Source organism: Eptesicus fuscus, chromosome 15 (genome assembly GCF_027574615.1).
Source record: "Eptesicus fuscus isolate TK198812 chromosome 15, DD_ASM_mEF_20220401, whole genome shotgun sequence".
NCBI lineage: Eukaryota > Metazoa > Chordata > Mammalia > Chiroptera > Vespertilionidae > Eptesicus > Eptesicus fuscus.
In genome coordinates, this window is record NC_072487.1 from 56,581,850 (window position 1) to 56,605,298 (window position 23,449).

General features: G+C 35.6%; 1 protein-coding gene across 1 annotated transcript in view; it reads left to right on the forward strand.

The window, feature by feature from the left end:
• Nucleotides 1–16,913, forward strand: part of SMC2 (structural maintenance of chromosomes 2) — a 46,617-nt gene extending 29,704 nt beyond the window's left edge. Inside the window, 10 exon segments of the mRNA XM_008141840.3 lie at nucleotides 102–295; nucleotides 1,107–1,250; nucleotides 4,459–4,530; nucleotides 4,532–4,580; nucleotides 4,583–4,653; nucleotides 6,863–7,063; nucleotides 10,257–10,373; nucleotides 12,359–12,519; nucleotides 15,502–15,649; nucleotides 16,633–16,913. Of these exon segments, the coding sequence (XP_008140062.2) occupies nucleotides 102–295; nucleotides 1,107–1,250; nucleotides 4,459–4,530; nucleotides 4,532–4,580; nucleotides 4,583–4,653; nucleotides 6,863–7,063; nucleotides 10,257–10,373; nucleotides 12,359–12,519; nucleotides 15,502–15,649; nucleotides 16,633–16,860 (1,385 nt within the window). The 3' untranslated portion in view covers nucleotides 16,861–16,913.
• Nucleotides 16,914–23,449: the final 6,536 nt, after the last annotated feature.

Below are 23,449 nucleotides of genomic sequence, written 5' to 3' on the forward strand. Positions count from 1 at the left end.
ACTTTCCAGACCATTTTTTTCTATTAAGAGTTGAATTTGTAAGCCATTATCTATAACTGTTAATAGTTGAAGTACCTCAGTTTGCCTACTTTATTAAACAGAGGAAAGTGAAGAGACCTTAAAAAACACCAAAGAAATCCAAAAAAAAGCAGAAGAAAAATATGAAATATTAGAGAATAAAATGAAAAATGCAGAAGCTGAAAGAGAGAAGGAACTGAAGGATGCTCAGAAAAAACTTGATTGTGCCAAAACAAAAGCAGATGCTTCCAGCAAGAAAATGAAAGAAAAACAACAGGTAATAATAACCTTTATTGAAATAGAACCAATCTTTTAACATCAACACAGAGCTGAAGGTGGTAGAGCACCATTGATTGGCCTTATTTTTCAGTATTCATCACAGAACCTAAAAGCATACTTTTTAAGGAAATACATCTTGTTATGTCATATCAGATTCAGTATTCATTTCTTTTGTTGATCATTTATGTGAATGTGTACTGTGAAAGAATGATGTAGGACAAATCATGCAGTACTTATGGAATGCCCTTCAATTATAGGCTGGTGATATTTGATTATATCTTTTGGATAGTACCAAAGCTGATAATTAAGCCTAGATTTTTTTCTGTCTCCAATGTCTATGTTCTGAATCACTGTTCCATAAAATTTCACTTCAGTTATTTTTTTTAACTCATGATTTTGTTATTAAATAGCTGCACAAATTATTTTCTAATGATAGGGAAGGCTATAATAGGAAAGAAGAAAATCGAGAAACTCGTTTTTTTACATTGTTTAGAAAAGGCTTTACCTGTACTTAATGTATCTGTTATGTAGAATTCAATATTGTTTTTCCCTATAGGAATAAAAGGATAAAGGAAATAGTTCATGCAAAGTTTCTTAAACTAGTAAAATAATGACAAATGTATGTGCAATATTTAAGTATAGGAGAGTAAATAATTTTATTTTCCCTCCCTTCTTCTGGTGAAGCACTTTAAATATGTTTTAGGTAGTTAAGCAATTAAGCTGTTGGTCTTACTTTCATGAGAGTCTTACTAATTTTGTTGATATGTAGTATTTACTTTTCAGTAGTTAATGCCCTGTGTTTCTTATAGGAAGTTGAAGCTATCACTCTGGAACTGGAAGAGCTCAAGAGAGAGCATGCATCCTGTGAACAACAGCTTGAAGCTGTAAATGAAGCTATCAAATCCTATGAAGGTCAGATTGAAGTGATGGCAGCTGAGGTGGCTAAAAGTAAGGTAAGGTTTACTTACCATATTGAAGAAACTGCAAATGTTAATCTACTTATAAAACACTGGCTAGAAGACGTTTAACTTTAGAGGTCTCAATCTCTTCACTCAAAAATAACTACTGACCTAGAAAGAGTCCTGAAATATTATTACTAATTATTTTAGTCCAGGTTTATTCAGATAACAAAAACTACACAGTAATTTGAATGGGCAATTTTTAAATTAAGAAAATTATTAACAGTAATAGGAATTTGGAATGATGTGGGATCACTAAGGGTTTTAGAGAACTCTGAAAATAGGAACAGCAGATAAGGGAACAGCCATTATCTGTAGGGCTGAAGCAGTGTTCCCATGGACAAAATAAATCAGGAAAGAGCCCCATTCCACTGCAGGGCTGAGAACCAGATCTAGTTGGAGAAGACTTGACTGTGGCCCACTGGTGGTGAGGTTTGGAGAGCCAGGGAAAGCCCTCTGTAGGAAAGTGCTGTGTGGGCAGCGCTTGCTAAGAAATAGCTTTCTGTGATGCCAGGGGAGACGCCTAGGCTGTGAACATGCTGAGAAGCCCCCTCACTGCCATGAAGCTTGTCCTTGAGAAAAGCACACCAGACAGTAAAGCCCCTTCCTTCTACAGTGCCCCCACAGCATCCTTTACTGATGAGGCGTAATAGCGTAGCTGGTGAGGGAGATGTGATGATAGCAGAAGCAGGCAGTGGATTTGGAGTCAAGGGGGTTTCTTAGGGTATGTCTTTATTAGAGATTGCCCCGCCTTAATATTGGGTACCCTCTTGTCCCTTTTTGTGATTTTGACCTTGAATTCTGTTGTTTCATGTTAATTTTTAAAAAGGGGTAGAAATAAGTTATAATTGACATTAGTTTCAGGTGAGGAATGCAATGATTAATATTTGTATATATTGCAAAATGATCATCAAATTAAGTCTAGTTAACATCTGTCACCACACAGTTATATTTTTCATGTGATGAGAACTTTTATTCTCTTAGCAACTTTTAATTATGCATTAACTAGTAACCACGCTGTACAGTGTATGTACTTTCATTTTGTGATATAAGAAATGAAGTTTTCTGTCATGTTGCTATCAATACTGTTTTTGTAAATAGTATGTCATTGATTGTCATGTTAACAAAATGTACATAGCTTAACAGGAGTTCCATTCATTTACCTCCATTGTGGTAAAAGAATGTTTTTGCCTTGCTTCTACTTCTACATCTTCCCCTTGAAATGACTTAATTATTGTATCATCCTGTGTTTTGAAAAGTAGGTCTTTCCTCTTAATTCTGTTCCTGTTTAAATTCATTTTTTGTTGTTGTTTATAAGGGATAGAAATGCTTCTCAGCTTTGTGATTAAGTTTTCTATAGTTTCTATTACGTCTCCAAAGGAAATTTTAGTTTTTAAAACATTGTTTCCTTTGATTTGTTATCTTTTAATCTCATTCCTCCATATTTTCTACTGTCTTTCATGAATATCATGGTGTAGAATTTTTTAAAATTAGACACTGTTTGTAGAGAAGTGTGAAAATTAGCCACTCCTTCCTTCATCTAAATAAAGTCAGAGTATGTACCTATTTCTATAAAGAGAGTATCCATTTCTTTTTATGGAAAACTATAAAATGAATCACTTAGTTTTTAAAGGTTGTTCTTTCAGACTTTACATTCTAAATTGTTTTCCTTTGCTAGTAAGAGGTGTCAAGGACATTCTAGGTAGTTAAGAAAATAAACTGCCTAAAACTAATTAGCTTAAAACAAATAACACTAAAATTTTGTTTCTGCTCAACCTTAAGTGACAGATTTCCTGTTTTTCCCTACCATTATAAAAACGATTATCTAAAAGATTAAATCAGTCACACCTGCAGTGAAATCTTTAATGTTTAGGCAGTCTTCTTCATAAACATGTTTTTGTCAGATACAGCATTAGTTAGATTCAGCATAAACTTGTCTCTGTTTTCCTTTGGTTAATATCACCAGAGTATTTTTTACTTGATTGTTTTTTAAACCTTCTAAGAAGCTGAAATGTCTTTGGGTCTTTTAAGATCAGCGATTTTCAATCTTTTTCATCTCATGGCACAAATAAATGAATTACTAAAATTCTGTGGCACACCAAAAATTATGTATATTTTTTGTAGATCTGACCCCCCAAAAATGGGTAAAATTTTGATTGATATACAACAAACAGTTATTGTTTTGTTGACTGTTGTCATTTTTTTACCTGACAATCTAAGCCTTTGAAATAGTCAGGTATTGCTTGTTTTAAAAATACTGTGGGCACGCTGGTTTAAATAAATGCTATGATTTATCCTCCGTCTGCAAAAGCATTTTGGACGCATTCAAATTAAGGATCATAATGTCAAGTATTCTTTATTGTTTAAAATTACCTTGTTACCTTATGAGCATGCTTAAAAGTTATTACATTCACTTTTAATCATTCACGGAGATTGTTCTGAGTCTTTTAGGGAGTAGGTTGTCCTATTTGTTTTCCATCACCTAAATACAAGTTGACCTAGGTTTTTTTGTCTGTAGGTATTTGTGTGAGTTAAGATCTAGGGTGAAGCATTGGTGGTAGACTAAATTCCAGGTGTAATGACCACTTTGGAGGTTGGGGGATAGAAGTCAGACTAGGAAGTATTCCTTTGTGCCACAGATCTAGTTCTTCAAAACAGTTCCTTTCTCTTCCATTTCCCTGTTTTGACCCCTGTTCTAGAACCAAACAGTGACCTTCCGTTGTTACTGGTAAAGGTAATGTATGTGGCTTACATCGACAGAAGGGAAAAGGAACAGATCCCAGCCTACCTTTCTTCTACCCTTGTTCTTTGCTCCTCCTGATAAGTGTCATTTGGGAGTTTATCAGATTATCTTATTAACTACCCAGAATTGCCACTTTTTCGAGAAATCTCACTAGTCAGATTCCAATAGTCTCTCCTGCCCCCAAGTAATCCTAACTACACTATATTCAACAAAAACTTTGTTACCTCCAGCATAATCACTGAATCTCATAACCCTCCCCCCCCTTTTTTTTCCCTAGTGCAAATCCCAGTTAAGATTCATTAGTCATTTTAATGGGGATATATTATGTAGAGGGTCAGGAGACCATCTGCCTGTAGGCACAGTGCTATCTTACCCAGAAGGCTGTTAGATGATCTTTTAGTGAACTAAAAATATCTCCTATATCCTTGCTATATATCGTCTCCTAATTATTTCTTTCAGGAATCATTAAATAAAGCTCAAGAAGAGATGACCAAGCAAAAAGAAGTGATAACAGCCCAGGACAATGTAATTAAAGCTAAATATGCAGAAGTGGCAAAGCATAAGGAACAAAACAATGAGTCTCAGCTTAAAATTAAGGAACTGGACCACAACATCAGCAAGCATAAACGGGAAGCTGAAGATGCGGCTGCAAAGGCATGTTTGTGTTCATTATTACCCTTAATCATATCTTTGCTTCTGGGTTATTGAAATATTCCTGTAAACTGCTGGATGAAGAACTAAGTATAAATGGCAGAACTACTGTAACATAATTTTGAAGCTTTAAAACAACGTTAACTGCTCAGCGATGTGCATTTTTACCAATGGCACAAATGTTGTTTTTATATTTAATTCCAGGTATTCATACCAATCTACAAGATGTTTTTACCACATATTTAGTGGGTTCTCATAAAAATGACTGGTTTTTCCTCCCCAATATTCATAGAACTATTACTAATGTGTTGGTAGTAATAATACATATTCTTTACCTTATTTCACATTGGATTTAAAGACTCACAGAAATGTATATACAGGCAACTTCTGAACTTAATTGGCTTCTGGATGATTTTCTAAGGATCAGTATAATCAATTTTTACACCCTCATCTGAAATCTGATGTTTTACCAGTTATCTTTTTTATATTATCTCAGGTTTTTGTGTTTTTTTTAAAATATATTTTAATTGATATCAGTAAGAGAATCATTGGTTGGCTGCCTCCTGCATACCCCCTACTGCGGATCGAACCCACAGCCCATGCATGTGCTCTGACCAGTAATCGAACCCTGACATCCTGGTTCATAGGTCGACACTCAACCACTGAGCCACACCAGCTAGGCTATCTCAGGTTTTTAAATACCCCAGATTTTACAAAGCGCAGCAGTAGAATAAAAAACTGGAGTTTCTTTTCATACAAACTTATTTATTTGGATTTTTTTATATTTCAAATTATTGATACATTCAAAGAGTAATTTTAATCTCGACATCCGAGTGCAAAAGGTTAAGGAAAATACACGCTTTTGAAGAAATTCATTGCTTGGTTAATGGACTGCATCCATTAGTCTTAATAATTTACCCATAAAGTTTTTTTACGGGTATGTAACAGTTAAATGTACAACAGATTAACTTCAAAAAGATCACAGTATACCCAACAGTCTCTCCACCCCCTGAAAGAGCCATATTTAGGTTAATTACTTGGTTTTAAAAACAGTTTTTTATAGCCACATCATAATATCCTAATATTTTACTAGTATTGACTTCCCATTAGACTTTTTGGTCATTAAAAACGCTAATATTGGTGATTAGTAGGGGATTTTATTTACAGTTAAGGTGGTAAAGAAAGGTACCTGAAAGTGGAACTGCTAAAAAGTCAGTGATCTTTTGAAATACATGGTTTATCAAATATTTATTACCAACTAGTATCAGATGCTAGATAAAAGAATGAGCATCATGTACACAGAATGCCTTCATAGAGTTTTTGTATCAGTAGGGAAGACAGACTAGAAATGATCATTTTTACTTGGAAGCTTAGAGATGAGACTATACCCAGGGAATTAATAAGGATAAACAAATTGATAAATATTATTCTATTAGTCAGAACTAAGCTTAAACAGTTCTAGAAGAAGAAAGTCTTCCTTAAACACTGTACATTTTTTTATTGGTTATATGAAAGAATTTTTTTTTTTTTTTTTTTTTTGTGCCTGGTCAAAAGAGAGTGAGGGGGATGGAATCAATGTTTAGGACAGTTTCTAGGATATAATTCTGAGAAGAATTATTAGGTACCAATCAGGAATAGGCTTCCATGATTTTAACAAATCTATAACTTAAGTATTGGTATAAGAATTTTAATTTTCATAGGTGTGTGTTTTTTATATGTTTTCAGAGAGAAAGGGAGAGGGAAAGAGATAGAAACATTGATGAGAATCATTGATTGGCTGCCTCCTGCATGCCCCCTGACTGGGAATCGAATTGTGACCTCCTGGTTCAAGTGTCGACACTCAATCACTGATTCACACCAGTTGGGCCACAGGCTGTTTGTTTTTTTGAAGCAATGATTGAATTTGGTAAAATCTAAGAAGCCTCATCTGACTTAGATTTCATTCCAATGGAAGTGTTTTACATATACGTTGTAAAAATTTTGTGAGTTGGCTTTATTATCGTGCTTAAGTAATAGGAAGTTGTTTTTTTAATATAATCTAACTTCTTGGGCCTGGCTTCCAGGTAAAAATACTCATACTTAACATAGGTTCACTGTCAACGGTAAGCCTCATTTTTTCAAGTGCGTCATTGTGGTGTTTGATTTAAAAATAGTAAATATTTAAATGTAGCTTTATAAACAATGATAGATCCTTCTCTTATCATGTGACTAGGTATCCAAAATGTTGAAAGATTATGACTGGATTAGTGCAGAGAAACACCTGTTTGGGCTACCCAATAGTGCCTATGATTTCAAAACTAATAACCCAAAAGAAGCTGGTCAGAGACTTCAGAAGTTGCAAGAAATGAAGGAAAAACTAGGAAGAAATGTCAACATGAGAGCTATGAATGTACTAACAGAAGCAGAAGAGCGGGTAAGTCACTTTCTTATGACTGGCCATGTTAGAATATGATAGCATTGTAGCCTCAATGGCTCTGTATAACCTCTGAGGCGGTTGTTTGGGTCAAACTTTTGCTTGATGTCTTTGGTACTTGCTTTTTCCCGTTTTCCTTTTCTCTCTTTTTAGTTCTTTTGTTTTCTTATTTTATTCTTATGGTCTGTTGTACCTTGAATGAGTTTTCTGCTGGCTTTGCCCTTTTGTCATAAATATGTTCTACTCTTATTCTTGGTATAAGTAAAAATACTTTCAGATCATGTTAACACCTCACATTGCTATTGTAATTTGTTTCACTTACCTTGAGAGGCTAAGAAAAATAATGTATACTGCCTCCTTACCAATCTCCAGTGTGTACTGGAAACATTATATAAATAGAGATTAAAATTGTTATATATGTAACCCAGTGTTTTCCTAATCTGTAATTCCAGCAGCATTTTCTATTTAATGCTCTCAGTTGCTCGATAATGTTATCCATCTCCCCTACTCGGACAAAACATTTATAGTCAGCCATGTCACTAGGAAAATCCAGAGGGGGAAGCAATCCCTATTCTTGACTAGCAGTCAGTAATTTTATATTATGCCCTATACCTTCTTTAATTCTGCAAAATTCCGTTTGCATTTGTATGATAGAGTTAATGAGAGCTCTGTAAAACTGATAAAAGTAATTGAGCTCATCCTAAGTATTAAGAAATTTACTTAGGATGAGCTCAATTACTTTTAAGAAATTTTGCTGTAATGAGTTTAAAAACAACAACACAAAACTGTTGACATACAAAGAATCTGTATTATGTTAGATACCAAACAGGCTAATAATGTGCATGTTGTGATTTCTATAAAATGTTCCTGCTGGTTTTCATTTCTCCATTAAAGCTTTGCAATGTACTGTGGAAGTAAATTGTTAGCCTGAATTTGCACTGCAGAACATCATGAAACATGTTCGCTTTTATTAGATAATGATAACTGGGTCTAATATTTTTTAAAAGAATTCATCAACTTCCATCTCCTTACCAGAGAGAAAAGCTCTATTGGTCAACAGATGGCCTTTTGTTTTGTTGTTGTTATTTTGTATCTGTCTACATAAGAAACTACTACATGGAATAAGATAAAAACATGGAGAGAGGTTTGAGGAGCTTGGCCATAAAGAAGAGGAGCAACCAGGACGCTAGCAGGACTGGTTGGAGCTTTTAAGGGCCTTGAAATGTGAGGCTTTTGAGGAAAAATGAGTTAAGAGGATTTTCAGGAAGTTCTGTTACTCATGGTATAATTACCCCTTTGCAGCCAGCCTACCTCAAATTTTTTTCCAGAAAATTTCTCCATTAACCAGGAAAGGCCACTGAAGATGTGATGTTGAGCTGAAACTTGAGACACAAATTAGGTCAGATGTAGAGGAAGAATAAGAATGTTCAGGAAGAGAGATCAGGCTACAGTGAGTTTACCAGGTGTACCGGTTAATAATGCGGATTTTTTAGGAGTTACACATATGTTGATATGTATGCTATTTTGTTGTATTGACAGCAAGCTTTAAAACTTCATATGTCAAATTTTCTGAAGGTGTTAATATCATAGATATTTTTACCCTTAAAAATGTCGAATTTCATGCCAAAAAAAGAGTATTTGTGGGAAGTTTAATTATTTTGAAGAAAAGTGCCGAAAGTTATCATATACTTCGGGAAGCTTATGGGGAACATGCTCCATCTCAAGATACTTGTGAACACTGGTTTAAACGCTTTAAAAGTGATGATTTCGATGTGAAAGACAGAATGTCCAGGTCAACTGAAAAAGTTTGAAGACCAATAATTCAAGCATGATTGGATGAAGATGCGTGTCAAACTCAAAAACAACTTGCAGAAAGATTAAACGTTGTTCAGCAAACAATTTCCGATCATTTACAAGCAATGGGAAAGATTTTAAAGGAAGAAAAAAGGGTGCCACATCAACTAAACAAAAGACAAATGGAAAACCGGAAAGTCATCAGTAAAATGTTGCTTCAACGAACGGCACGGAAGAAAGTCTTTTTGTATCGAATTGTGTCTGGCGATGAAAAGTATATTTCTTCTGAGAATCCCAAATGCACAAAATCATGGGTTGATCCAGGTCAACTATCAACATCGACTGCAAGGCCAAATTGCTTCAGAAAGAAGACAATGCTCTGTGTTTGGTGGGATCAGGAAGGTGTGGTGTATTGAGCTTCTAAAACCAGGTGAAACCATTAACACTGATCACTACTGACAATAAATAATCAATTTGAACCACGCTTTGATTGTAAAACGACCAGATTGGGCCAGAAGACACGGCAAAGTAATTTTGCTTCATGATGAAGTACCATCACACACTTCAAAACCAGTTAAAGACACGTTAAAAGATCTTGCCTGGGAAGTATTAACCCACCCGCTGTATTCACCAGACCTTGCTCCTTCAGATTACCACTTGTTCCTGATCGATGGCACACCCACTTTCTGAGCAGCACTTCAAAACGTATGAAGAAGTGGAAAATTGGGTCTCTGAATGGTTTGCCTCAAAACAAGAAAACTATTGGGATGGTATCCACAAATTACCTGAAAGATGGGGGAAATGTGTAGCTAGCGATGGACATTACTTTGAATAAAGCACTTTTGATGTTTCCCTTGAAATTATTGTGTTTTCTTTGATTACAAAATCTACATTATTAACCAGTACACCTGGTATATGTTCAAGGACATGAAGAAAGAGCATATGGCTGCAGCCTGGGGAAGAGTGTGATGTCAAAAAGAGAGATAAATAAAGGCCAGATTATGTAGTATTTGTATACCATGGTGAAGAAGTGAAATTTAGTGTCACTGCTGACCCTAACCTTAAGAAGAAAGCATGCAGGGCTACTTTTGAGTTTACATATGACACACTTTTCTTTGTGTCTTGGCTTCTAGAATATTAGAAAGGGAATATTAGTGGAGTCCAAATATTTTAGGTGCTTGTCCTATAAATTCTCATCTATAATAACTAAATTTTACATATAGGTGATATATTTACTTTCCTTATAATTGTATTAAATTATAACTATTAATACAGTATATATCTTTTTGGTAAGTAAGAGTGTACGTAATATAATGTATACAAAATAATGAAAGCTCTTTATTCCTGACTGAATTCTAGAATATAAAGTTTTATGTTTTCCCAAAATGTTTCTTACTAGTATAATGACTTGATGAAGAAGAAGAGAATTGTTGAAAATGACAAATCCAAAATACTTGCAACTATAGAGGACCTTGACCAGAAGAAAAACCAAGCCCTGAACATTGCTTGGCAAAAGGTATTTGAACCAAAAATCTCATTTATTCTATGTGAGGCAAAGATGAAGACTATTGGCAATAGGTTATATACTCTTAAGTTCAATTGGAAATGGCTGGTTTGTGTTTAAGGAGGGATAGCTCATACTAAAGTAAAACCTCATAGACCTCAGGCATTTTGTCCTTTAGGACTTGATTGCCAATTTGCAAAGGTGTGTGTCACCCCATCATACTCTTAGTCTACTTCTCTGGTTCCTAAGTTATAGTAAATTCCTAATTCTTTAGATTTCTCCTTGTTTATTACCCTGTTAAAGGGGACACTATTTGTCCTCTTTCCTTCCCATGAGATCACAAGCTCTTATATTTGGAAGAAACCTCAGATACTGCCCACTCACCCTCTGCTTGAAATTGGAAGCAGTATTATTTTCACATCGGGAATCTGATTGTTAGAAAGCTCTCCCCGGGGCTTCTTCAATTCTACCCTCCATGGTTCTTCTTGCCCAGACTCACGGAGGTCAAATATTAGTTCTAAGAATATTTCTATAGTAAGATTTGCACATTCCTTACCACTTACAAATTAAAAGTATTAGTTAACATATTAAAAGTAACTGTTAATTTTAAATGAATTATCTTAAAACAATTCCATAACTTTGGCAGTTATTATCCCTACTTAATACATGAAGAAACCAAAGTTTACAAAGATGAAATAGCCTACAAAGATCATATAGCCAAAAGGTAGAAAAGCTGGGATTCCTTTTTTCTAAATTAGTACCTAAGTTAAAACCGCCTTTTATTCCTAACTACTGTCACCCTTGTTCTTTAAGAACTGGGCAGTAAACAAGGAAGTTTGATATTCTCTTTTACTGGGCTCTTAATTTAAAAATCCCAATTACCATTTTTGTTTTATGACAACTTTGGAAGATTTCAAGGATTTTCATTTATTTCCACTCCCCTGTAGATTATTATTTAGCATTTGTACAGTTGCTCTTAAAATATGCTTTCTTAGTAAATCTACATTCAGGAGCACTGCTGTGTCTAAGATTTCCTTATTACTAAAAATACTCATGAGAAATATATTTGCCTTTATTTGAATTTGGAGATTTCCCTAGAGAACCTGGGTGTTAAGACCATGTGTGTGTGTGAGTGTGTACACCCTCAAATTTGTCTGAACTCTCTAAGGTTATTAGTCATGTCTTTGAGAACAGATGGCCGAATTCTCAAATCATTAAGTGTGTATGCACAAAACTTACCCAATTATAAGCTACCCTATTGGCCCTAAATCTCTGCAATCTCCTACTGTGCCTTGATGAAGATAGGCCAGACAGCTTCTTTAGCCTCTCTCTCTTGAATTCGAAGGCTATTCCCATCCCTTGCCATCTCAACTTCGTTGGCTATGAGAAGAAGCATAGAAAGAACCATTCAACACTTTGAGCAGATCTGGTGGTTTGATTTCATGCCTCTTTTTCTTAGAGCCACCCTGATCATCCTAGGCTTTTTAAGGTTAGCTGATAACCACAGGCCCATCTTACCATACCATTCAACAGAAAACAAGGCTTATAAGAGAACATTTTGTGGCAAAAAGATTATGTTTTATTTTTGCTTCTGTAACCACGAGTCGAATCTCCTATGTTGTACAGTCATGTGTCTCTGAGGATTCCTGTATGATGGCCCACAAAACTACCAAAACTTCAGGGTAGAGTTGAAGGTCCCTCTGGAAGTTAGAACAGGGCTTAATAAACTATTTCTGTAAAGGGACATATATTTGTGTGTGTGTGTGTGTGTGTGAGCCAAATAGTCTCTGTTGCAACTACTTGACTCCATTGTTTTAGTGCTTGCAGCCAGAGAAAATACATAATTAAATGGGTATTGCTAGATTTGTCACATGGGTGATAATTTGCCAACCCTAGTTAGAGTAACAAAATGCATTGTTGGGTTGCGTATACACCTGTCAACATTTGATATTTTAGAAAACTATGATATTTTAATACTTTTTCCCCCCCCCCCCCAGGTGAACAAGGACTTTGGGTCTATTTTTTCTACTCTTTTGCCTGGTGCTAATGCTATGCTTGCACCACCAGAGGGGCAAACCGTGTTGGATGGTCTGGAGTTCAAGGTTGCCTTAGGAAATACTTGGAAAGAAAACCTAACTGAACTTAGTGGTGGTCAGAGGTGAGTAATCCCTTAGGTACATTATAAATACTAATTACTCTTATTATTACCCATCATCTCATTGCCTACCACTTTTATTTCAGTTTGCATTATTTAACTCTCTTTGCGTATAGAATTTAAGGAGCCTGTTAGGTAAGTCTATCTGCCAGCCGTGAGTTTGACATGCTTGGACTACACATTTTAAAACATTTGATTAAAATGGTAGGCAAAAATGTAAGAATAATCAACTAGAAACCTAGATAAGTAGATAAAAACCAATTATTTTCAGATACTAGAAAATGAGTAGTCCAGGAGTATGTGCCTGAGAGAAAGGAAATGAAAGTGCTGTTTCCCACCTTAAAAGCCCCACCTTTACCTCAGCTTTCTTCCTGGGAGCAATTTCTGGAATGCAGCAGTGAGATAAATCCACACAAAGCCCAGTAATCTCACTAAATGCAGGAAACAAGGATTAGAATTAAGTCTATATTATCCCTGAAGTGAAGGCTACTATAGATGCACCTTAGCAAAGTTCATTGCAGGCCTTGAAGAATAAAGCTGATCTGCATGTAACTTAAATGGTTCTCAGAACAAGGTCCAACACTCTTTAAAGAAAGACAACAAAACTGAGACTCTGAACAACATAATAACAGTGTGCAGCATCTAATAAAAATTACTAGATAGATATTAAGAAAAAATATGATTCATACCCTAGAGAAAAATCAGACAGAAAAATCAGAACTAGAAATGATAGGCGATAAAACTAGCAGATTAGGAAGGTAAATAGTTACATTAACCATTTCCAAAAATTATTAAAAAAGAATGTGATGAGAGAAATGGAAATTAAGAATTTGAGCCCAGTAGAACTGTACAGGTTAAGGATGTTCTGAGGTGAAAGGAAAATGGTACAGGATAAACAGTGAGACCTCTGTAAAAGAATGAATGGGGTTCAGGAAAGTTTCTCCCAGCCTTTCTTGGTGAGTCAGACAATCAGTGTACCAAGAGAAATTGATAAGGTCATATGGCCTGACTCCTTACCTGCAGAGAACCAAGTAATTAAAACTCCTTAAGACAAAATTGTGATTGAATGTTTACATAATTGAAGATGGTTATTAATATTTCTTTTGCAAGAGGTACAGTCCATAGTCCTTGAATTATTCTCACATGCCCCATAATTCCATGTTACTCTTATGTACATGGAAAATACTAAGAAAGACCTGTTAATTTCCTTATGAAATCGTTTGTCATTTTATAAAATAGCAATCCATTCTCTATTTTTCATTATTGATAAGATTCATAATTTTTTTCTATTGCTTGTCAACCAAAATTGAATTCCACAGTTTAGATCCCAGTCATCTAACTGTTTTTGCCAAAGTCCTAGAAAATATTTGAGGAAAATATAAAATGCATGTTTACTTTTTTTTTGGAACTAAAAATTATTTCCATAATTAAGATGAGAATAAAATTATTTGTAACAATACCACTATTCAGCAAAGTAGTTTAACTCCTGGTGGTTTTTTTGTTTTTTTTTTCTTCTCTTCCTGAATGTGGAAGTTTAAAACTCAATGCCTTAAACATTTGGCACAGAGGAACCAAATGGAAAATAATTTTAGGTTGTTGGAGTGACCTCGGCTACCTGCTATAGAGGCACATTTCACTCTGTTTCTTGTTTATTGTACCATTTCATTCATTTTCTTTGCTAGACATTTTGGTTTCACCTCCTAGACCCCCCTCTGCTTGTGCACACTTTTTTCCCCCACCTGTTTCTTAATATCTATTGGAATACAGTAAGCATTAAAGTGACCATTCTAGTGCTGCATATAGGAGATATTTGATATTATAGAAAAAGTGTTACACATTCTCTTGTAATTTTCTAATGTTGAATAATTACATTTTGTATTTGCAGAATCTAAGAGTGGGCGTCACAACAAATTTTAAATAGGAGATTATATATATACTAGTGGTTTGGTGCACAAAATTCATTCATGGGGGGTGGAGGGAGTGTCCCTCAGCCCGGCCTGCACCCTCTCCAATCTGGTACCCCTCTGAGGATGTCCGACTGCTGGATCGGGCCTAAACCGGCAGTCGGACATTCCTCTTGCAGACTGGGACTGCTGGCTCCTAACCGCTTGCCTGCCTGCCTGATCGCCCCTAACCACTCTGCCTGCCAGCCTGCTCGCCCCCAACTGCCCTCCCCTCCTGGCCTGATCACCTCTAACCGCCTCTGCCCCGCCTCCATGGCTTTGTCTGGAAGGTCTCCTGGTCTAATTAGCATATTACCCTTTTATTAGTATAGATGAAGAGATCTATTACAAGGAATTGGCTCATTTTATTGTGGAGGCTGAGAAGTCCCACTGTTTGCTGTTTGCCAACTAGAGACTCAAGAAAGCCAGTATATTTCAGTCTGAGTGTGAAGACCTGAGAATCAGGAACACCCAGGGCAGAAATATTCATGTCCCAACTCAAGTAATCAGCAGGGAGGGAAGAATTCTTTCCTCTACCTTTTTACTATTCAGGCCCTCAGTGAACTGACTGCTGTCCACCCACATTGTGGTGGGCGGACTGCTTTACTAAGTTCCCATTCAAATGCTAATTTCATCCAGAAATAATGTTTAGCCAGACATCTGGGCATCCTGTGATTCAATCAAGTTGACAGAATTAACCATCCCATAAGGATTGCTTAACCCTCTGGCACTGTGAAGTATTTAGAGTAATGGGCCATAATCTATTCAACTTACTCAAATAGTGCCAATAAAAAAAATGGATAGTTTGTGTGTGCACATGGATGCATACATAGTAAAAGTTTGAAAGAGGGCACCTAAACTAGTTACACTATTACCAAGACGGTAGCTGTTACTTAACAAGTGTATATAGCCCTCACTCATCTGCCACCTAGGCATCTATCCCTTAGCTAAATCTGTACTTTTCATAATAACAGCATAGCAGATTTGCTTCAGTTCTTTGGTAAAAATCAAGTTTTGACAGCTTTCTGTACACTTTTCTTAGGTCTTTGGTGGCTTTGTCATTAATACTGTCCATGCTCCTCTTCAAACCTGCTCCAATTTACATCCTGGATGAGGTCGATGCAGCCTTGGATCTTTCTCACACCCAGAACATTGGACAGATGCTGCGTACTCATTTCACACATTCTCAGGTAAGAACCAGACAGAATGTCTTCATTTTTAAAAAGTATAAAGAAAGTCTTAGTATTTGTTTTTCTAAAACTGTTCTTTAGTAGTGGTCACAATTAATAAGATATTTAAGATTGAGGAATACTAAAGCATTGTATATTTCTTTAAATATTAATATTCAAGTGGGTTTAGAATGAAAGAGTTTGGTCTCCTATTAAAGAAAAAGCCAGACATTACAATTGTTGTAGCATGAAGGAGAATCTAATATGTTCCTAGTTAGGAATTAATTTAGGGTTAAATGTAATTATTTTTCTAGATAGCTGCCAGAGATGCAGTCAGAACAAACATGTTTCAGAGATGTATACCCACGTATCAGACCATCATGTGGCACTTGGTGGGGTACTCTTCATTTCTCCTGGCTAGAAAGTAGAGGCAGCCCCTTTAAGCTAAGAACCGTTGTTTGTGTTGAACTGGGGCTGCCAAACATGGTTTATAGATGATGCATTATACAGCTCGGGTCTTCCCTCACCATAGTTATCAAGGACTGTATTTATTATGGCAGTTATTTGCAGACAACAGTGAATTGGTACCTATTAATTACACAAATATAAATGTTCCATTTGAGCTAGTGGAAATGCTGTAGGAACTTCAGACCTTGATATTATTAAAATGTCCCAGAGAAAAGTATTTCACTAGGGCATTTAGAGCTAACAACAAAATAGTTTGTCAGCTACAGAAGACCAACAAGCTGTCAAACAGCAGGAAATGTAAACCTGGATAATGAAGCCATCAAGGTAAAATTAAGAGACTTAAAACGAATATGAAAAGCTAAAATAAACTTAGATGTCTAATATTATAACTGGTTGTTACCTACATTTGAGGGTGTGAGTTTAAAGAATCAAGCTATCTCCAAATAATTATTTAATCTCGTTAGTTTTAAAAAGTGAACTTCTTTAAGAATATAATAAAAAATTATCTTTTATGCTTTTTTCCCATTTCCCTTAAGTTCATTGTGGTGTCCCTAAAGGAAGGTATGTTCAACAATGCAAACGTCCTTTTCAAAACCAAGTTTGTGGATGGTGTCTCTACAGTAGCCAGATTTACTCAATGTCAGAATGGGAAGGTCCCAAAGGAAACCAAGGCCAAGGCAAAAGGACCCAAGTGATCACATGTGGACGTGAGAAGTATGAATTTACTCCTTCACCTTGACCTGCTTTTTAAACAGACTTTTTAAGAACCTGGGATTTATCTCATTTGTTTATATAAAGATATAATGTTATTTTGTTACTTGATCCATATTTTCTCTTTCCCTTATATAATCACTTATAAATGAACATGATTCCTCTTTTCTTAATTAGTTTAACAATGGTCCAATTACTGTGATTGTGATTTTATGCATGTCATCAATTATTTTTCTTATACAAGTCTTGTAGATTAGGGAGCCTGAGATACCTGTTTGGTGGGAAATTCTGTTTGTAAAAGCAAAAATACAAAGAAACAGGTAAAATTAGACTATGGAATAAATATCGCTGATAATCAGCTTTTAGTTTAATTCCTAAGATAATATTAATGTGTTTCCTATTGCTAACAAAGTTATTGGGTAAGGAAGAATTAAAGAGCAAGGAGCTGGACCAGCAACGGGAACACAGAGCAAGGTGTTAGGCACATTCTGAGCTATTTGTGGTTAGTCCCTGAGAAAACAATGCTAGATCCCTAATTCAGACTCAAATGACAGAAATCCAGACCTATTTCCCATTTTGTGATGTTTGAATATCATGTTTCTAGATGCTCAGTAATTGATCTGTACATGCGTACATTTTTTAAAAATCTTTATAAATATTTCAGTAGAAGCTTAGGAGAAAGGTATGTTGCATACTGCTCTCTGGTGCAAGTTTATCTGAAGTCTCCCAATATTTCTGTCAGCCTTTTTATAATCTAATCAATAACAAGCTATTGGTGGATGTGAATGTAGAAGCCAACAGACCAAATGAAATTTGCCTTTTTCTTCCGTCTAATATATTTGTAAGTAAATTAGATCCATCTGTTTAACCAAAAGAACTCAAAATTTGATTGTTTCTTAGTGTCTTCTACTCTCCAGTTCAAAAGGATAGTGTTTCTTTAAGAACTCAAAAGATTGTGCTGACAAACAACCTAAGAATAGTTTTTAGTGTCTCTAGGTATATATCACCAGTGTCTCCAAACTCTGAATCTTGAAAGCTCTGACATGATCTCCTCTGATCTTGGGTATGTTATTTTGATCCCACATCCTTTCATATTTCAGTTCTAATTCCTTTGTTTTTCCTTTCCCTAATATATGCTCATCCTTATTGGCCGTGGGTTTAATATTTTTCATTCTTCATTTTTATACATATGTGAGGATGTCAGATAGGATTGAATTGGAAAGGATTGAATCTGGAATTAGTCCTGACTACTGTGGGAGGCTAGGGGAGTAAATGCTGAGTTACAGGAAGCCCAGTATCACATAGAACAGACATAAGAAAATTTTTATTTTCTCTCAAATGCATTGCAAATTGTTTGCCAAAACAGTTTACACTGTCACAATACAGTATACCTGTTGGCCACAGCCTAGTCAGCAAGGCTGTTAATTTTAACACCTGTGACTTTACTAGTTATAAAATGGTACTTCATTGTTATTTAACTAGTATTGTGTCAATAACCTGTGGGGTGAGTATTTTTGCCATATGTACTAATTTTCTTTCCTTTGCTATAAATTATCTATTTGTTTACTTTCCTAATTTTTGTCATTTGCTCTATGATGAAAATCCTCAAACATTAAATTTTTGTGAGTAATGTTGTTATTCTTTGATTAGAGGGAGGACATTAAGTGGGTTGGGGACATTATTTCACACATCCGCAATAATATGAGTAACTAATATTTATTGAGCTCTAGCTATACATTAGACACTAATCTATTAATGGCCCAGCAAGGTCAGTACTACTGTTGTCAGGATTATATAATTGAGGAAACTGAATTGAACAGAGAGTTAAACTTGCCCACAGTGATAACACAGTTCATTGGCAGAGCCAAGATACAAATGTTGGTAGTTGGTCTCCAGAATCTATGAGGTACTATGGCCTGACAGCTTGAACATTTGTATTTGTACCTAATCCATTTAAGAGGTACCTACATGAGCAGGATGCACAACATGTGAATTATCTACAGGAAGAATCTCAAATGTTTGAAGACAGTTTTTTAGTTTTAGTTTTAGCATTTCAAGTACACTAACAACAAATGCAAAAAACAGACTTGAGAATCCCTCTTCCGGTGTGGTGGGGTTCCCGCAGTCATGTCGGCTTCAGTCGACAGCTTTATTTCTTTTTTATCATGTACTTCTTTATAGCCTGTTACTATTATGAATTAGCTGGCTTAATTTCTTACTATTAAACCAGCCTTGTGTCCCTGGAATAACCCCCACGTGCTCCTATTGTATAGTTCTTTTTATGTATTGTTGGATTCAATTTGCTAATAATTTGGTCATGACACTTATGTTTTCATGAGTAGGCTTCTTTTTTTTTTTTTCTTCTTACAGCCTTTATTTGGTTCCAGGGAAATGTTTTTAATTTTTTGGAGTGTATTTAACTTTCCATTACAATGGGGGTTTTCCAGGTATTTTTTTCTTAACTTATTGTTAGTTTAATTTTGTTATGGTCAGGGTATATCATTTTAATTTTTAAAAAAAAAAATCAGAAAGAAAGTGATAGATTTAAATGCTTCTCTTAGAAAACATAGAGGTACAAATTCAATGGTCTAAGGTTCTACTTTAAGCTATATCTTTAAGATAAGAACAAAGTAACCCAAATTAAATAGATGGAAATCAAATAAAGCGTAGAAATCAACAACATATAAAACAATGAAGGAAAAAAAAATCAATGAAACAGATATCTAGTTCTCAAAAGAGCAACAAAATTGGGATATTTCTAATTAGACCAAGTAAACCAGAGGGATTAGAAATCACTAGTATCAGGAATGAAATTAGAGTTGCCACTATGGATCCTACCTAAATTAAAAGGATACAAAATCATGACCATTTTTTATGCCAATAAATTCAATAATTTGGACAAGATTGAAAAACTATTAGAAAAATAAAACTCACCAAAACTGGCACAAGGATATAGAAAACCTGAATAGCCTCATATCTGTTAATGCAGTTGAAATTACCTTCCCACAAAGAAAACTCCAGTATTATATGGTTTTACTTGTAAATTTTACCATTCAAGGAAGAAATAATATCACTGTGACACAAAGTCTTATAGAAAACAGATGGAGAGGGAATACCTCCAACTTGTTTTGTGAGAGCAGTGTCATTCTAATACAAAAACTTGACAAAGACATTACAAAACAAAATTATAGGGCTGTAGTCCACAAACAAAAATTCTGAAAATACTAGAAATTGAATCTAACATCATCTATAAAAGATAAGCCATTTTCAAGTTGTTTTCAACAGATGGTACTGACATATTTACACAGAAAAACAAACACTGACCCTTCACACACATGTAAAGGCATCACAGCACACACTACTGTTAGTACTGTGCCGTTTTCATGGCCGTGTATCTGAATATTTTTTAATGGCAGTTTCACTTCCGAGTGTCTGATGGAACTATACCAATTTCTTTTATATCAACCTGCCGAGTACATGGCTTTAATAATTGGAATGACAAAATGAGAATTACGTATAAGCAGTTCTGCATACCAAATCATGATGTGTATTTTGCAAAAATGCAATTATTCACTTGGGGTCATATCTGAACTATCCGCTTTTACTTTTATTCCCCCACGGAATGCCGTTTTTACTTGAACATAAGACTAAGACAAATATGTTTATCAAGTCTATGGTATTTAGTAGACATTTCTCAAAACTGAACAAAGTCAGCCTGCCATAAGAACCTGACATATCTGTTGCAACTAAGAAAACTAGCTTTCAAGTGAAAATCAGAGTTTTGGCAAACTTGTATTCATCATTGTGAACTTGACATCTTCTCAATACTTCAAGACTTTTCTTGCCCTGGCAGTGTGGCTCAGTGGTTGAATATCGGCCCATGCACCAGGAGGTCGCAGGTTTGACTCCTGGTCAGGGCACATGCCCAGATTGTGGGCTCCATCCCCAGCAGGGGGTGTGCAGGAGGCAGCCAATAAATGTTGATGTTTCTCTCTCCATGTTTTTATCTCTCCCTCTCTTATCCTCTCTAATAAAAACAGGTGTGTTTTTTTTAACTTTTCTCATAACTGGGTTTTTAAATATTGTATTATGAAATGTGTTAACATTTTGAAGATCTGCATCACCTGGTGAATGATATTTTCCACTGTCCAATGTGCAATGTTAGAAAACCCTGCCTGGGTAAAATAACTGTTGTAAGTATAGTAAAGACCAATGAATTTTAATGTTAGAGTGTGAGAACTTTATTGGTATTGTTCAAATTCCACATTGCAACTAACTTGTAAGAAGCTATTGTCTCATTTTGTTCTTAGTATTAAGAAAGAATATTAAATTACCTAATACTACTAGTATATATTCTCAACTGCACATTCTCAACCCTGGATGAGAAACTAGAGTAATTTGTCTATTTATATAGCTAGGAAGTGGTTGGGGCAGTGGGCACTTGGGCAGGATTAAACTCAGATTGGCTGAAGAGCCCGTACTCTTAGGTACGCTCTTGGGTTTGTGCCTGGAGCTGAGATAGCATTCCCATTATGCCTTGCATCGACCCTAGTCATGCATGGGTGGGAGCAAGGAAAGAGAGATTTAAATACATTGTAGAGAAAAAGGTTGCAGTTTAGTTCTAAGGCTCATGTTAGTGGATCATTTTATGCCACTCTGGTGAGATAGTATGGCAACTAATCCCTAAACTTAAGAATGGTAAGAAACTGTCCTTTTCTTGCCTCCAGTTAAGGACCAGCGTTTTCTTCAACGAATTAAGGCTTTACATATCCTTACAAGACAACCTTTTTTATGTGGTTTATAAGATGAGCTTTGTTACTTGATGGCCACTAAGCATTTTCTAAAGTTCTCTCGAACTTGAAGCTCATTCTTGCTCCATTCTGTGTATTGGACCTGGTGCACATTACTACCTGTTCAAACCACATGGCATGCTAAGCCCTCCAATCTCCCACTTTGTGGAGTCCCATTCTATCTTAAACTAACTGCCTTTATGGAACCTATATTCTACTCAGTCTGCAACAGTGGCCACTCTAAACACAGCTTTGTCTCTACAGTCAATGTGACAGTCACTATTCCATTCCTACAACAGTGTGCCCATCCTTTAAGGATCCACTCAAAGTTCGTCACCACCTCTTTGGGTCCTTCTCTGTGCCCACCCCCTTGCATAAGGCACCAAGTATTCCATAGTAGTAACTGAACATGTGTCTTAGTTCTAGTAGGCTATAAACTACTGAGGGCATCTTTTTAGAGCCCATACCATAGCCTATTAATCCCTTCATCTCACAGATTATTTGCTTAATATATGAGCAGAATCATAAAAATTAAAGATGGAACAGACCATGGTATTTAGCTCATGCACCACACTGGATTAGCAAACTGACTAGGAGAATGTTTGACCTGAAAAGTCACTATTAGGATTTTGTCTTATTCCCGTGCTAGTAATAAAATCTCTCAGTAAAAATTTAAAAGCAAAGATTTCATGCTGGAGATTTTTCCTCCAAAGAATTAAAGCAATCATTGTCCTATTATATACATGCTATTCAGTACGTCCTATTTTTATAGGCATGAAAATTATGTAAATTGTTTAAAGTTGTGCTCCAAAGTTAACGTTTTGATTTCACATCTTTCAACTTTAATCAAAGACAAAAATTTTACTCCCTTATATGCCCTTATCTCCTTTGTCTAATATTAATTGACAGATGTGGGTTTCTTCTGGGGCTCTCTGTTCTGTTCCATTGATCTGTATGTATGTCTTTTTATGCCAGTGCTATGCTGTTTTGATTACTACAGCCTTGTCTAGTTGGTTGTCAGGTAGTGTGATACCTCAAACTTTGTTCCTTCTCAAAATTGCAGAAGCTATTCAGGTTCTTTGTGGCTCCATACATTTTTTTGAATTATTTGTTCTAGTTCTGTGAAATACACCATTGGTATTTTGATACAAATTGCGTTCAGTCTACAAATTGCTTTGGGTAGTATGGACATTTTAGTGTTATTAATTCTTCCTATCAATGAGGATGACATATCCTTCCATTTATTTGTATCTTCAGTCCCTTCAGTATCTTATAATTTTCTGAGTACAGGTCTTTTACCTCCCTGGTTAAGTTTATTCCTAGGGGTGTGTGTGTGTGTGTGTGTTGTGTGTGTGTGTGTGTGTGTGTGTGTTCTGTGTCACTAATCATCAGAGAAATGCAAATTAAAATTATAATGAGACATCACCTCACATCTGTCAAAATGGCTACCATCAATAAATCAACAAACAAGTGTTGGTGAGGATGTGGAGAAAAGGGAACCCCTGTGCACTCTTGGTGGGAATGCAGATTGATACAGCTACTTCAGAAAACAGTATAGCATGGCGGGTTCCTCAAAAAATTAAAAATGGAACTGCCTATATATAACCCAGGAATTCCACTTCTGAGTTATTTATCTGAAGAAACCCAAAACACTAATTTGAAAAAATACATGCACCCCTATGTTCATTGCAGCGTTATTTACAATAGCCAAGACATGGAGGCAATCCCAAGTACCTATCAATAGATGAGAGGTACATTTACACAAGGAGTAGTACTTAGCCATAAAAAAAAATGAAATCTTACCATTTGAGACAGAATGGATGGGTCTAGACTCTAGAGGGTCTTGTACTCA